The sequence below is a fragment of the Pyxicephalus adspersus genome, chromosome 5 (assembly GCF_032062135.1).
Source record: "Pyxicephalus adspersus chromosome 5, UCB_Pads_2.0, whole genome shotgun sequence".
In the NCBI taxonomy this organism is placed as follows: Eukaryota; Metazoa; Chordata; class Amphibia; order Anura; family Pyxicephalidae; genus Pyxicephalus; species Pyxicephalus adspersus.
Window position 1 is genome coordinate 9,300,950 of NC_092862.1, and position 17,246 is coordinate 9,318,195.

At 37.8% G+C, this 17,246-nt stretch overlaps 1 protein-coding gene across 1 annotated transcript in view; it reads left to right on the plus strand.

The window, feature by feature from the left end:
* The first annotated feature begins 4,503 nt into the window (after nucleotides 1-4,503).
* Nucleotides 4,504-17,246, plus strand: part of OC90 (otoconin 90) — a 36,955-nt gene continuing 24,212 nt past the window's right edge. The window contains exons 1-6 of the mRNA XM_072413229.1: nucleotides 4,504-4,549; nucleotides 8,539-8,613; nucleotides 10,822-10,878; nucleotides 12,184-12,358; nucleotides 14,411-14,523; nucleotides 16,655-16,783. Coding sequence (XP_072269330.1) covers nucleotides 4,504-4,549; nucleotides 8,539-8,613; nucleotides 10,822-10,878; nucleotides 12,184-12,358; nucleotides 14,411-14,523; nucleotides 16,655-16,783 — 595 coding nt within the window. The remainder of the gene's footprint in view (nucleotides 4,550-8,538; nucleotides 8,614-10,821; nucleotides 10,879-12,183; nucleotides 12,359-14,410; nucleotides 14,524-16,654; nucleotides 16,784-17,246) is intronic.

Below are 17,246 nucleotides of genomic sequence, written 5' to 3' on the forward strand. Positions count from 1 at the left end.
TTTAGTAATAATATTTCCGAACGTATTCTAATTGCCATTTTAAATGCTTAAAATGTGTTTTTTAAACCGGTTAAGAAGAGTTATAACACAAATAAAAAAGGCTGTTTCCACTTTTTTCTGCATTTTTTTTTTATATTATTTTATCTTAATTTTTGTATAATTCAGCTGACTTCTCTGCATCAGAGTATTTGAAAATAATTTTAATATACCACTAAATGTTTAAAATAAATAAAAAAAACTAATTAAGATATGTTTAGGATTCCCACATATGAATAATGAGTGGATGGCATGGTGGATTTTTTTTTTACATTTTTGGGTTGACATTAATTGGATTGTAAGCAGGGATTGGTTTGAGTGAAAATTTGAGAGGATCAGATGACCCTATATCGGGTCTATCTGGAAAGAGGGGCCTTACGGTTCACAATATTAATGTTATACAATTAAAAAATGTCAGCAACAGTTTTTATTGCATATAATTTATAAGAAGAATGACAAGAAGTCATTCCAGTCCAGTCATTGGTATGCAATCATTAACATATTAGCAACAGCCACATCAGTTCACATTGATATAAGATTTCAAATCAATCCTATAATTCCAACGCGTTTCGCAACACATTCTTCTTCTGGGGATGTAGGTAGTTGGATTTCAAATGACTGGGCCTAATGCATGTAAAAACATCTGTTAGACTGTATCAAGCATTCTTTTTCATGTGGAACAGTCACCCCCAAGGGGACTGATGTGTCCCATTTATTTGGATAGAGGAATTTGTTTTTGTAATGGTAATATTAAAATACACGTTGGAGATAGGTTCAGAAGGAGGGACCCTAAGATTTGTTGGTTTATGAAGGGAAAGAAAAAAAGCACAGGGGACAGATCTGCTGTATGAAATGCTGCGTTCCAGAATCATATGTCAGATTGAGTTAAAATTTCCTATATGTTTTGGGAAGTATTGCGTTACTTCATTCAGAATTTGTGTAACAAATATCGTAGCTATTTTTTTTTTTTTTACTTACCTAGTTTTAGTTATGGTTATCCTATAAGGAAATTAAATGCTTTCCCCATTGGCCATCTGCATAACAGAAATGGGATAAGGATTAAGTGACTTCTGAACTTAATTTCTTAAGGCCAGACGTGGCCAGAGACAGGGTGGTAGTCATGCACAGCCCCTGTTACAGCCGGGGCAGACATAATGAGAAGGTGCAAAGTGTGCCATTGCACATGGCCCCCAAGTCAGTTCTGCACAGGGGTCCACTGTTGGCCACGTCTGCTACTGATCACAGCTAAGAAGGAAGCACAAGCTATTGATGTAAAATGAATAAATATGGTTGGTTCTATGTGTATGTATTTAGAAACTACATTCCCCACCCACTTTATTATGTACAAATTTTTAAATGCTTCTTAACACAAATACATAATCAGCCAATCACATGCCAGCAACTCACTTCATTTAGGCATGTAAATATTGTCAAGATGACCTGTTGAAGTTAAAAAAAAAATGAAGGAATAATGGTGAGTTAAGTGACTATCAACATGACATGGTTATTGCTGCCAGATGTCTCATGCACAACCACCTTCAGGCTTTACAGAGAAAGGAAAGATATCCAGTGAGTGGTATTTCTCTGGACAAAATGCCTTTCTGATGCCAGAGGTCAGAGCTTCATAAACATTTAACAAAGTGTTAACCTGCGACAGGATTTGCCGACACTAGAAATAGGGAATAAGGTGGTAGATGATTCATTTATCTGCCTCATTAAACTATGTAATTTTAAGCTTTAGCTGCTGAGCTCTGTAAACAACATTTTTGCATATTAAAGCTTCGTACACAGATCAGATGTGTTTGTATATCATTGGTCTCAGGCAATCATCATGGAACATCTGAACAAAGCCTTGATGTGGCAAAAACATTGTTGTGGTGGATTGATGAACATCTGATCACATACAACTACTAGGCATTCCTATAGAGAAGAACACAGTGAGGTGTCACTTGCTTGTCCTCCCCTTTCCTCATGGAACAGAACAGCACTGTGTTCCTCCTATTTTCTGGGATGTGGATCTGAGTTTTCTTGGTTAACAAAGTTGAGATCAGGGGAGTAGTCGGGTGGGAATGCAGTGCCCTCATTTCTGTTGGGCATGCGTGCACATGCGTGCCCTCTCTTATTTTGCAAAGAATTCTATGGTGGTCTGCGGCTCAGACCGGTCCGCCCCCCCATGGGGTCAAGAGAAGGACCCCGCTGGGGGAAGGCCACCGGCCACAACTGCAGACAACATCTCCCGTATTATATGGAATAGCAGGCTCAGGGCGATGGGCGGGTTGTCTCTCTGAACACAACACGCCCAATCTGAGTCTGCGATGGGAGAGTGGGTGGGGTTCTGTTATCCTGGCGTCACTTCTTCTCCTTTGAGTGACACATGGGCAGGGGTGTAGTGGGGCAGCCACGTTTACATAACAATAATACGCATGCGCGCTCCCCAGTACTGTGCCCCCTCTTCTCTTTTTACGACCACACCCCTGATTGAGATGACGTCCTGGCAGCTGCGAGGGAAGCAAGAATGTGCACAGTATCTCCTACACTGAACTACACATGTGCGGCTCAGCTTTTTTTTTTTGGACTACGTATGGCATGTTTACTGCAGGTAGGTTTGTTTTACTGTAGAATAATAAACATAACACCTGCCCGTATGCTCATTTTCAAAGCAGAACTATAGTTCCACTTTATAGGTTTTTGATTATAATGTTGGTATAATGTTGATGATTAGAACTAAAAATAAATATTAATTTACAATTTAAGAAAGGTAAGGACTGAAATCAGTTTCTAGAAGAACACACATTGAACACACGATGTTGGGTCCCTTGATAGGCCATGTACATCTAACTTATCTGTCATCATTAAGAGTTACCGGACCACCTCATTAACCTCTCTACAGCATTCACATAGAACCTCCGTAGCAGGTGGAGAACAATAGCACAATTGTTATTTAATTAGTAGCTAAGTATCCAGTCAAGCTGGTGAGCAATGAAGGGTATTCACAATAGAGCCCTTTAATATAGAAGGTCTAGATATATTATTAAGAGCATATTGACCTTCAGGTATTTTGTGAAAGGATTGCTTTATGAATGTTGAACTGAGTTAAAAGAGATGGTCACATGGGTCCGATAAACATCAAAGTTGATATAAGCCACTCCATCCTGTGCTGTTTAAAAGACACTTGCCCTCCAACTTAAGGCTTTGGGTAAAATTTAAAAGGTAAGACATTTCACTATTTTTTAGACATTATTACATATTTTGTTTATTTTTTTTTTTTAATAATACACCATGAACAACATAATAATACATTCAGAAAAAATCAATCTAAATTTTTTTTTTCTTCTATTTTATGCTGTTTAAAGTTTTCCTGAATTTTATCCAGTGTATTTATCCTACTTAAACTGGACCCAGAATATAACTTCAGGGCCTTCCTGGTTTATAACATTTTTTAAAAACAAAAAATATTTTTTTAAAGATAGTAAGCATTTCATTTATGTAATAAATTAAACAATTTTTAATTATTTCCTAAATTAAAATAATACATACATATGCAAAATGATTCATTTTATCAATATTTTTCTAGGTTTATATGCGCAGCTATAATTAAAATGACTATAATTGTATTATAATAATTTTTAATTTCATATAATTTTATTTTAATTATATTTAATTTATTATTAAATTTATTCTGTAAATAATCAAAGAAATTATACTTTCTTTCTCTCTTTCTCTCTCTCTCTCTCTCACTCTCTCTCGCTCGCTCTCTCTCTCTTTTTTTTTTTCTTTCTTTCTTTTTTTCTTTCTATCCTTCTCTGTTTTTCTTGTGTTTTCTCTCTTTCTATCTCTCTCTTTTTCTTTCTTTCTTTCATTCCATCTATTTCCCTATTTCTCTCTCTTTCTTTCTTTCTTTCTTTCTCTCTTTCTCTGTGCACATGCATGCACACAAGCACAAGCAATGCTTAAAAAGATCTAAATTTTACAACATATATATATATATATATATTACCTCTCTCTCTCTCTCTCTCTCTCTCTCTCTCTCTCTTTCTCGATTTCTTTCTTTCTCTCTCTGTTTTTCTTGTGTTTTCTCTCTTTCTATCTCTCTCTTTTTCTTTCTTTCTTTCTTTCATTCCATCTATTTCCATATTTCTCTCTCTTTCTTTCTTTCTTTCTTTCTCTCTTTCTCTGTTTTTCTTAAGTTTTCTCTCTTACTTTCTTTCTATCTTTCTTTCATTCCCTCTATTTCTCTGTTTTGCCTAATTTTAAAAATTAAGGATCAGTTTTAGGAACATGCACACAAGCACAACCAATGCTTAAAAAGATCTAAAATTTAAATAAATAAATATATATATATATATATATATATATATATATATATATATAAAACACATTTTTTTAAAATTTTCATTATGATCATCCTTTTAATATGATTATCTAATTAAATAATAATATTATCATGTTTTGTTTGCTAGGCAGACAATGATTATTTTACATCTGATGAGTTTTTTGATGCTTTTGCAGATTGGTAAGTTACAATATTATTGTTATCAGTATATATTTCTGTATTTCCTCTGAAACCATAACATTAACACCTTGCATATTAGAACAAAAAAATTGATGTTCTTTTATTTAAAAAATGCAATAAAACTAATTCTACCCAATGAATACTTTTAGCTGCCTATCTGTATTGTAGTTGTAATACAGAAAATATGGATACAAATGTTTGACCATTTTTATGGTTTTTGAAAACCTGATATGTGCAATAGCCATTGGTGTCACGTGAAAGCGTTTTGTCAGGCTTTTTATAGGGTGTAATTTTGCATTTTTTGTACTTTTCCGTCTCCCTATTGTAAACTTTATATTGAGAAGTGTCTATTCTCCGTTAAAGGATGAGAAGAAAAAAAAGATAAAGGTTATGTACTATGATCCTTTTTAAATTGCCACTGCTAGGACTTTTCTAAGTGAGCACAATATAAATGTGAATATCTGTAGAAAAAGGCTCAGCATTTATACATAAGAAAGAATTATTATTAAATAAGTGTGATAGAGTAAACTCCATCATATGTGTTAATATTTTTAACGTCCTGGTAAATCTTTTTGCATTTTCTAGATTATATTGGTTTTAAATTCAATGCTTTTAAGTATAAATTGTAAAAAAAACGAATTATCAGAGACAGATAATGGAAGCTACTACTGTATCTGACCTGGTTCTATAAAATACACTGCTTACCTGGTTGGTATTCTGATCTTCTGCCTTTAATACCTTCTAAATCAGTAACCCAGAATGAGTACGCAGTTCGGTTGCTCAGACAATTGTCACACAATTGTGTCCATGCTTGTTGCAGATGTGTAATTGAAACTACTGAAAACAATCCGTATTACATCTGGGCAATTAGCAATCTTTACATTGAGTTTGGCAATGACATATGCTAAAATATATATTTATACATGAGTACAGCCATATTTGTCTATTACATATGCAAGCTTTGCTTTCTGCTTAACATTACTAGGCAGTGACTGTGTTTCACTCTGTCTCAGCCCTCCTTGCCAGTGCTTATTCATGGTTCAGGTCAAACAACTCTAAGTTAGGCTAACTGAACTAATCTCAGCAGTCATTAAGCAAGGATGCAAATCCTATTCTTTCCATACATTTGACTACTAATGAAAGCATTCATAAAAATGTAAGGTTTTTACAATATGGAACAAAAGTCATATAAAAAAAACTTATTTTGGGTAAATGTTACAGCAGTACAAAATATGCCCTTATGGTCAATTGATCTGACAAATGTGTTTTTTCCTTAGAAAAAAATCAGTTGACATGTGCTTAGTTTTGGTTGATATTGATAAAGATCATGTCAGTGCATTTTTCCTATTATTTATCATGCCTTGCTCTGCATTGTGTGTTGAGAGTGCCATCATGGTATAGACTGGGCTTAGCTGCTTCCAAAAAGGCTGTTATTCTGATGACTAAAAAGATGTAGAGCAGGGGTCAGCAAACTCCAGCCTTTGGGCCAGATACAACCTAGCTGGTAGATTGTTCCAACCTAACGCCCCATGGCCGATCCAGCCTAATGAAGGCTGGCAACCCGCGTCTCCGGAGCCGCGGGTTGCCAGCGGGATCAGTCAGGGGGTGTTAGAAACTACCAGAGCTGCCAGAGCTCTAGAGCCGTCGGAGCTCCGTGCCGCCTCCTTGCTGTTGCTCCTCCATTTACCTCGGCTGGCATTGATATTCTGCCGCCGCGGTAAATAGGGAAAGCTCCCTGAAGGTCAACCTCTCTCCTCCTCAATGCATATAGTGGTCAGGGATTTCACTTCAGGGGCCATTCCCTGGTGGTGGGCGGAGCCATTAAGGCGGGACTCAGAGTTATATTAAAAAATTAGGTGCAATAGTTAAGTTAAACCTGAACTCAAGCCAAATCCTGCAAATCTTGTAAAGGTTCTTTTCCTGTACTGAAAATGCTTACTCTTTTTTCACTGCATATTGTTAGCTTTTTTGTTAGGTATTGCAGTGCATTTGAAGCTAGATATCCAGCATCATCTAGCTCTTTCTCCCCCAACTTGATTGTCCCGGGCCCATACCTTTCATTTATTGGAGATGGAGAAACAGTATCACATGTGGGCATTTACTATAGGCAGTTTGCATGGAAATGCTGTCTTCCTATGAAATTCCCTCTATTCCAGAAACACAAGCTTGCTGAACAAAAGTAGAGTAAGTAGAGTAGTAACCTTATTGCCATGCTGTTGCTCCTTCACTACATAGTCACCTGCTGGGATTAAAATAATTGTTGAAAAGTGAGGTTAGGGACCTGCCCAGGCAATCTGGCATAAGTAGGTGAATCTCAACGTGTAAACGAATGCAAATAATTTGGTATACAAATATTTCACATATACATAATTCAACCATGTATTTAGATACTTGCTTATAGTTTTGCTTTAAATGTTTGCTACAATTCAGGTCCAAATGACTGTTCTTCCTGATACCCCACTTCCTTTTAGCTAGTTATACTCACCTAACCAAGCTATCATATTGTTAAACTCTTTATCTGATGGAGTGGGTCTTTCTAGCTGTCCAGTATGAAGGTAGACCTCCTCCATTTAAGAGTGCTTGGCCCCCCAACAACCAGTTTCCTAGCCTGAACTGTGTCAAATATAGAGGCAATGATATCATCTATCTAGGCTGGCTCCAACACCATCTGAAACCAGAGCTTACTCAGAATAAATCAGCGGGTATACCACCTGGCAGGGTTGAGCTTTTAAGGGCACAGGCACTCTGAATGTAATACAACTAAAGAACCCGAACACACATATTCTGGTGCAAAATGATAGGTTAGAAACATATATATATCATAAAACAAAGTAATGTAAAATTGACCCAAAACTGGTATGGTTTGCCTTTAAGGAAGAATTGGTCTTGAAGGCAGGCAGATTGTATATGACCCACACATCACCAGTATTGACAGTGGTCTCCTGCAGCTAATCTATCTCCATTAATGACTTAACATGCCTTTTTCTGCACTATGTCACAGTGTGGATGTGGCCGTCTTGACAGAGGCGGGGCTTTGCTTCCTCGTATTAAAGTCTCCAGCAAGGAAAGCGATCAGCAACCCTTCTGTACATCTCACTTTTAACTTCTTGAGACAGCAGGGTCTTGGATCTTATACTGAACATTTACAACTATGAGACTGTAGACACCTAGGCACCCTCACAGAAAGTGCATTGCTATTTTTTTGGAGGACTTAAGGGCAAATTTATAATTTGGCACAATTATTATTTTTACATTTTCTTCACAACAGATTCACAATTTGAGTTCAGTTTTACTTTAACATAAGTAATGTTTAATTTGTCCAAACAAAATATTAAAGACAATAGCTACTACAATCCCTATTACACAGATTGTAATTTTATATCTAACTTACAGTGGCACTGCCTACATGAGTGCCTACTGCCACAATAGATAATTGTCTGCTAATAATTAACAATAGATCAATGTCGGCTTTATCTTATTTGCAGATGTTCATTGTACATCATTCACATTTGTATAGGATTACCAGTAGAAAGTCTCTGTTTCTATTACATTGCATAATCTCAGAGGTGGCTGTAATAAAGGTTCAAAGTTACAATATTGCAATATGATCACTGCGGGTAAATAAATTGGGAAAATCATTTCTCATGACCACAGCAAACTGAAGAAATCATTTCAGCCTTGGTCAACTGGCTGGAGCTGAAGAACTATTTGTTAATGATACAACAATAATGTTAATATGTTGCTTTGTTTTGGGACATGTTGGGAATATAGTCATGATGACCTGCAAAATTACTGAAAAATAGCAAGGAAATATATACATGTGTTGATATGAAGGTTCAAAAGAAGACTCAGGTACATGGAGAAAAGTCACAATTGTCTCTTTGACCCTTTTCCCAGCAATGCCCTAGATGCATTGTAAGAGAAGGGACCAAGTCACATACATGAGGACATAATATGTCTTCATTATTACTTTTTTTCTTTTCCTTTAGGAACCACCAATGCACAAGAGTCTGGAATATCTCCTGTTCCACCTGAACTTAATGACCTGCCGCTGAGAAATATTAGTAAGTAATGTGGATACTGATGACAAGGAAGGAAAGTTTTGAGTCAAGAGACTTCTTTGCATCCAGAGTTGCAATGGAAATTTGGGGTTCACCAGGACTCAAAGGCTTTCCTTGCACATTGCGGTACTTTTTTATTTGTAAGGCATCACAGAAAACCTAAACTTGGGGGCATTTGACCGGGGCTCATCAGAAGTTATTTTCGGTCATCCAATGGGCCAATGTTACCCTGATTGTATCTATGATAGCTGAAGCACTTAAACACAATTTATGCAGTACAAAAACAAACATGTTACCACTCATGTGACTGCAATGCATAGGAACATGCATTTATACAATGCTGTGCCATTTCTTCTAAATAGAGTCTTAATGCACCATGCCTTGCAGCACATCTCATTGCATGATCACGCACTACTGTGTGTTTCTTTTTAAGAAAGTTACTATATCTTTTATTGGTGTACTGCTGTTGGTTAGGCAGCAGAACTGCTTTTGTGTCTTTTATATATGTCTGGAGCTTATATTTATTTAGGAGGAGCAGGGCCATTGAGGGCTTCTTGTGTCAGAACACGGATTCAATAATCCTGTAGAATATCCAGGACTGAGGACGCAGAACTAAATGTAGAGAGGGATATCTATAAACTTTGCATTACTTTAAGAATATGTTGGATGAGGTCAGCAGAAGAAGCCTCGGGGCTGCTTTACCGATCACCTTTATTAGAACCCATCACAAATTTTAATGCTGACATACACCGACATTTGCCCTGGATTCAATTCCCAGTAGGGATATCATCTTCAGACTCTATACTATTGTAAGTTTCATCTACTTACATCAGTTCCTTCCAAAAATACAAAACCATAGGAAGATTACTTGGATTACACCTGGACTGACCTCACAGTGTGTATGTATGTGTATAACTTCAGCAAAGCTGTTAGATTGTAAGCTCCTCAGGGGCAGATGCTGATGTCAGCGGTTCCGTAGGTTCTGATTGAGCTGCATAATACATCCTTAATATGATGCTAAATTGAGGAAATATATTCATATCAATGTGTGTGAATACCTTTAGCCAGTATTGCTCGAGTGATTTTGTCCTACAGGATCCTATAGGCAAATGATATATATGGCTAAGTATAAATCTGGCTCTCTGCACCCGTCAGCACCCAGTCTCACCTGAATAATCTATGACAAGTCCAGGAGAACATAACTTCCTCCATGATAAATATAGAACAGCCGGAGACGAGAACTATTTCTGGAGGAAAAAGTCGATTTTAATGAGGAACACAAATTATTCAGCATCTCAGTCCTTTGTATCAGAGGTTACATTCACCTTTATCACATCTTAGGATACTTTTTGTTCATTCTTTTTTTTCTCAGTTAAATGCATTTTAGCATTTTTGTGCCTAATTATTCAGTGTTTCTCTGACTCTGCCTACTTTTTCCCATTTACTGGTTGTTGTAGGTGTTCTATGTACAACACAAATGAGCTGCTGGAATTACTCTAGCCTGACTGTAACTTTTAGGTTTGGATTTTGCTGTACACCTGTTGGAAAGAATACCATCACTTCCTGTCTTGGAAGCAATAAGAGGCACTTCCTGTATTGGCAGGAAGTGAATGGGGAACTTCCTGTCTTTGCAGACATCGATGGGCTCCTTCTGTCTTGCCAGGCAGTTGGGGGCAGTTCTTGTTTTGGCAGGAAGTAAAGGGTATTTTCAATCTTGGCAGGAAATGAAGGGTATTACCTTTGGCAAAAAGTGAGAAGGAACTACTTGTCTTGGCAGAAAGTAAGGGGCATTTCCTGTCTTGCCAGGAAGTGAAGGGAAAATTTCTAGTCTTTACAGACAGTGGGGGGCACTTCCTTTCCTGGCAGGCAGTGATGGGAAAATTCTTGTTTTGGCAGTAAGGGGCATTTCCTGTCCTAGCAGTAAGCGAAGGGTAGTTCTTGTTCTGGCAGGAAGTGAAGTCAACTTCCTGCCTTGGCAAGAAGTCCGAAGGAACTACCTGTCTTACCAGGAAAAGGGATACTTTCTGTCCTCTTAGGCAGTGAGATGCACTTTTTGTTTTGACTGTAAGTCAGAGGATACCTCTGCTCTATCCAAAATAAAATAGAACCTCTTGGATGGACTTTGTCGGTTGCCAGATGTATTGTATATGTATTTATGTAGACTTTACTCAAAGGTTCATTTTAAATTTACTTGTTTTTTGTTTTTTTTAGATAACTTTACGTTTGATGGGGTTTTTAAGAACATTGAAAGTGTGACATCATTTCTTGGTAAGTTGAGATAAGGATACCATAAAAATAATTATGGAAAAAAATGTGTCCAGAATATTTAGTATACACTGCAAGAATTTTAGTAAACAGTTCATTTAACAATGTTACCACCTTTTGTTCTGCATACGACCAGCTAGGGACTGTAATGTCCCCCCCTCCCCCATCTTCTGTAATCTTCTTTAATTTATAGCGGCATGTGCTGTACTGCAGCAGAAATATTTGTAGTTCCTGCTCAGGACATGAAGAGACATTGGGACTCCAAATGAAAGATAATAATTGGCATGAAATGTAAGATATTCTGGCAGACTGTTGCAAAAACTTCTAACTAAATAAACTTTTTTGCTAGCCCTGATGAAGGTCATGTTGGTCAAACCTTTTTGCTAGCCCTGATGAAGGTCATGTTGGTCATTTCACCTGAATCATCTACAAGACTCATGTTTAGCCATTGCATGCTTAAATACAAAAAGATCCAACAGACCGTCAGGTTGGGTTGTCTCAAATGTAAGTCAATAGTTAAAAAGAAAGCAGAAGAATAAAGTATAATAGGCATTCATAGGAAGAATGTCATATAGGTAAGAAGGGGAGGCAATGGGTGTAACAGTCATGAATGTAACCTCTGCCCCTCCCCAAGCCTACTGCCACAACACCTATGCATCTTAAATTTACCTACATATTTATAGAATAAAATCGCACAGTATAAGACCATTTGACATAAAGCTGCAGTGCTGTCTTGAAGCAATGTTGAAATACTGTCTGACATAAATTATTAGAAGCCCAGATAAAAGGTCCTGTAAATTAAAGACATTTATCAACCTTAGTTTTTTTTCTTTATAAATGCTTCCTGAATAATATTATTTGATGAATGATTTAACTTTAAAATACATTATTTAAATGTACCCTGAACTCCCAGCACTTTTCCTTCTTTTTCCTTGTTCTTGTAATGAGGGCTTTTATTACCCCCTGTGACACCATGAAAAGGTTTTTAAAATTCTTGCAGGGGCAACATCTTCACATCCCCAAAACAATGTTTCCCAAGAACCCTTTCCTTGGAAACTCTATGTGGGCAGGCTCATCAGAGTCAAACCAGGAGTAAAGTTTAGTAAGAAGGAAATAATATTACTCATGTGTAAAGGGACACAGAGGGGCAGTAGTCCAGCAAACTGGGCTCAAACTGGAAGAATAGAGCAGTCCGTAGGTATTTTTTCCAGACTTATAGTGGGGAAATAAGCATGAATTGCAAGGATGAACTAATTTCTTTTTAAAAATACTTTATACATTTTAAAAATGCTGTGTTTTGTTTAACAGATTGTTTGGGTTCCCAATTTACTTGGCTCCAAGTTATATTCACCAATTTTCCTGCTTTGCTGAACTTTGTGAGTAAACTGAAGTGTGTGACTGGTCTGTGCCCCAAGGACCTGGAGGATTATGGCTGTGCCTGCAGATTTGAGCTGGAGGGTCTACCTGTAGACGAGGTGGACAGGTGACTCATTACAATACACAATATATAATATGGTTACATTGTATAAAAGGAATAGTGCACTTTCCATACTCATCATTCAATTTCCAGAGGCTGATTCAGAAAAGATGAATATGTCCAGGAAAAGTGATTGGTGTATATGTTAAAATTTGCTCTTCCTGTCATTAGATAAATCATTTTGCTTTGGGCTGAAAACATCCATTCAAAAATTAGTTTGAGCATTACATGAATCTTCACTTGGAGAATCTGCACTTGATTCGAAAGCACATGCTCCCAGTTCCTCACTACTGACTCTCCCCACTACTACTTCCTTAGAGGTCCTCATATTACTACATGACCTGTACATGTACATGTAGGTTTCTCATTGATTCCTGTGCTGACCACACGTCACTACCGAAGGTAAGGGAGGCCCCCAGCCACAGTAAAAGTAAGGTTTAGAGACTGACACCCTGGAAAATTACATATACCCATCTCTTCCATCATGCAATGCATCACAGGAGATGTCCCGTGCCCTCTCATATGTTAAAGAAAGCTCCAGTCTTAGTAATTTCATTTGTCATTAGATGTGTAAAGAGACCATCTGTACTTTTTCTGTATCAATAATTTATTGCTGCTTGATGGTAGAACTCCCACTCCCACTGTTTTTCTGGCCAATATGAGAGCTGTGGCTATCCTTCACTGGTCATTTTTATACCTCATCTCTCCTTGACCAATGACAGAACATCTTGTATTTTGTGACTGACCAAATGGAAAATAAAGCTGTCCAACTCTGAAAGCAAAAAGAAATATCTTGTAGTTTTTGATACAGGGGAGGAGAATGTTTATCTCTCCTTGTTTGCTGGGAACATATAGGGAGTCTATACGGAGGCATCATGGAGCCCATCCATAGTCATGCATTAATTACACCTCGGTTATTATTCCATGGCCTACCTTCCCTTTTAGTGGCTGAAAAGAGTGGTGGGGAAGGAAATAAAAATAAGTATTTGATACTGAGAAGTGGAAGCACAGGTTCACTTAAACTACCACTATTAATGTTTGCTTTGCTTGTCTCTGGTATGGGTTACAAAGAGTTGGATGTAACCAATGTTTTAAGAATCTGACTGTTTCTTCCTCAATGTTTTCATCTTTTGTGAAACATTATAAATAGACAGAGTATATCGAGGTAAAGGTGCCAAAAAGTTTTCCTGGAGAGTAATAACATAGAACATTTCCTGGCAGCCTCAGAGAATGAATGAGGACAGCAGTGGGAAGTAAAGTATGGCCCATTGCCACCAGTGGTCAGATGTGCATATCTGGTCCTTTAAGAACCAGAAGTGTGGTGCAAGTAATTGGGAGGGTGCTAGCTGCAGAAATCCATGCAAGATTGCTCAATCCCAACCCAGGTCTGAACCTGGCTTTAGTTACTCTGATAAAACATTATGGAACTTATTAGCTGAGCTGGACTTAGATATCAAAATTAATACATACCATATTTAAATTGTTTTATTTTGGTATTTACTATGTTAACAAAACATACATGGTTGTTTCATCTAATCAGTAATTCAGTTCCCCTGCCGGACTTGTTTCACTCTCAAATCCTACTTGTTCCTGTGGATTTTACTACTGGACTGGACTTTAATACAGGTAGTCCCAGAGTTAAGGACCTCCGACATATGGTTGACTCCTAGATAAGAACCGAGTCTTCCTTGCTCGCTCATGTGCAGGATAAAGGCTTGATGGGGTGGGGGGGCAGTTTGCATGACTTGCATAAGAAATCCAGAAGTTAATGAATGTCTAAGCTCCATAAAGTTTTGTTTTTTTTTTTGCTTTGTTTGTGATTAGCTGGCAGTGAGGATTTTATACAGTAATTGACACCATGCTGCCTAATATTATTATTAATATTATTATTAATAAAATAATGTACCTGTTCCCACTTACATACAAATTTAACCTAAGAACAAACCTACAGTCCCTATCTGCTATGTAATGCGTGGACTATCTGTATATAATATACTAAAGTCCACTTTATTGCTATCATTAATCTCAAAACATTTTGATTCTGTATTTGTGAACCAGCTGTTGCTTCCAACACCGTAAATGTTATGAAGAAGCTCTTGAAATGGACTGTGTTTGGGACCCGGCTAAGGTTTCCTCTGACATCAGTTGCCTCTCAAAGAACCTCACTTGTGGTAAGAGACAGAAGATAATACGTACCTGCATGTCATCTGTTGTAAAAACCCCTTACAGCTCACCCCAATTTACCTGCACACCCCAGCCTCTATATTGCACCATGAGTGCCCTCATCACAGAGCTTACTTATTGATCAGGCAAAGAACATGGCTGGTTGATAGGTGCTTGGTAGCAATCAGTCAAATAATTGATATCTTGAAGATATCAGTCATTTACCTGGCTCTAGACCTATTGACCACAGGGTATAATTAGCACCACTGTTACAGGAGTTGGAACAAACTATAACACTACTATGACTTGGTCAGCCCACCTAAACATATTATTTCTGTGTTTGTTGCAGTCTCTTCTCATGGAGGCTCTATTGGTGAGATCACTGGGCTTTTCCTGGGTCTGCATACTTGTTTCCACAATCCCTGAGCTTCCCAGTTCCTGGGTCTGTACATCTGCTGTTCCCACTATAAGGAGTCCTTACCATATCTGTGCTGAGTTTTTGGGTCCTCACATCTTCTTTGTGTTAGGTTCCTGGGTCTCCACAACTGATTTGCTGATTTTGAGGACCTCCTACAATCACTGATGCATGTTTATTTATTGCCTAATATGGGGATGGCCAGGTGGGCAGAAGCACACAAAACTCCCATGTGGGCATAAGCAGATAAGACTCCAAGGTGGACATAAAATGTTGGCTTTCTTCAAACCAACATTTTATTTGCAAATAAAATACCACAGTACAATATTTTTGTACCTTTGTCCTTTAAAAGTCTTGCTTCAATTGAAATATAATGGGTAATAATTATTAAAATACTCACCCTTCTAGCAAGAAACATTACTGCATGCTTGCTCCTGTACTGATCAAGTGACCCTATGCATTGGTATACAGATGTTATATACTTAGGGGCTAACCCTCTTCTTCAACTTTCTAATATTAGTTTTTAATTCCTTCTTTCTGGGAACAGTTATTGCACTGGTTGGGCTGGTTTCCCAATCATGTGCAAGCAAAAATCATGTTTAAATTTAACATATCCTTGCACATGATTGGGAATTCTTTGCAAAGTAAAGTTGCACTACATTCACTACACTACATTCAGCTAAGAGGATTAACCCTTGATTGGTGACCATTCACTTTGCTAAGTGAACAGCCTTTGGTGGGCCTGATTTATTAAAGCTCCCCAAGGCTGGAGAGGATACACTTTCATCAGTGAAGCTGGGTGATCCAGCAAACCTGGAATGGATCTGGTCCAGGATTGAAAACATTTGCTAACAAATAGCAAATTAATTTTAAGAAATCTATTCTAGGTTTGTTGGATAACCCAGCTTCACCGATAAAAGTGTATCCTCACCAGCCTTGGAGAGCTTTAATAAATCAGGGCCAGTAAGTCAATCACAATTATTACAATGATCAATACAGCCACTGGAGGGAGCACTCAGATTTCAATATATGATAGAAGATGAGTATAAAAAAATGTTCTTGCAAAACCATAAAAATAAAATCTTTTTTTAACAATGACTTGCAAGTATATGTAAAACCCAACAACAAACTCCTCCTATTTGGTCTCATTGGTGTAACAAATATATCATTGAAAGCATTATTTTTATCTGTCCGATGCAAAAAATACCCACAGGTTACGCCAAATATCCATTGAGCTGATCCGATCTAAAATCTAGTGTGTTCTCAGCCAGTGCTGCATTCCTATTAGTTTTTTGAGATCTACAGAACACCACCTCTTGATGCTATATTGAAGAAAAGAGCAGAAGGTGGTATGTAGACTTTTATAGAAGAGCAGGACAATGCTCATCCATATATATAGTACATTGAGCTTTGTCACGCTTAGACAGGAAGTGTGTTACTTGCAGCCATGAATGCAGCCATCACATTTAGGCACTGGTATATACAATTTATAAAATTTAGTTTTTCCGTTTAGATGCATTTTAAATAAAATAAAAAAAGCTCCCTAACCGACTGCTTTTATGTAGACCTTTGTACCCAGGAGGTGCCCAGTCAATGCAGAGGGAAGAGGCATTGTATACACTCATTGTACAAATAACTACGCTCTTTAATCCCGGCTATAAAGCAGGACAGATGGTAGAAAGCGGATCTGTAAATGGGGGTCTTGTTTTCTTTCTACCCCCCAGAGTCTGGCCACGAATGTGAGAAAGTGCTGTGCCGCTGCGACAAAGCCGCCATTGAGTGTTTTGTGAACACGCACATTAACTCTTCGGTGAAAGGGATGGATATCACATTCTGCCCGGATCCCGTTACAGGTAATAAGCAATACAATGTTAATCTTTGAGAGCCGGCGACATTCCTGAACTGCAGGTGGTCATCCGGCGAGAGACACTGTGCTGCCCCCTTCTGCCAAAATAAATTACAGTCACCTGAAATCCCCCCAAAAATTTAAAGTGTAAATTCAACTACATATAGATTGTCTTTATTGCAATTTCATACATATATTTTTATCATTTCTCAGATCATCTAAGTAACTCTTAGGTCTCTATTTAAAAAACAGGGAATCTGACATTCCCCTCAACATTCCCTCTTAGGAATTTTACAGGTCCATGTGTTTCAATGTCAGTAATTAATTCCCATGTTTGAGGGAATGTCAGATATCCTGTTGTTGAAATAGAGCCCTTCGAGCAGAGGTCTGTAAACTCTGATACGGCCTAGCCAGTAGTCCGGCCTAACGCCCCCCTGGTGGATCGGCTTAAACCTGGCTTGCGGGGGTCG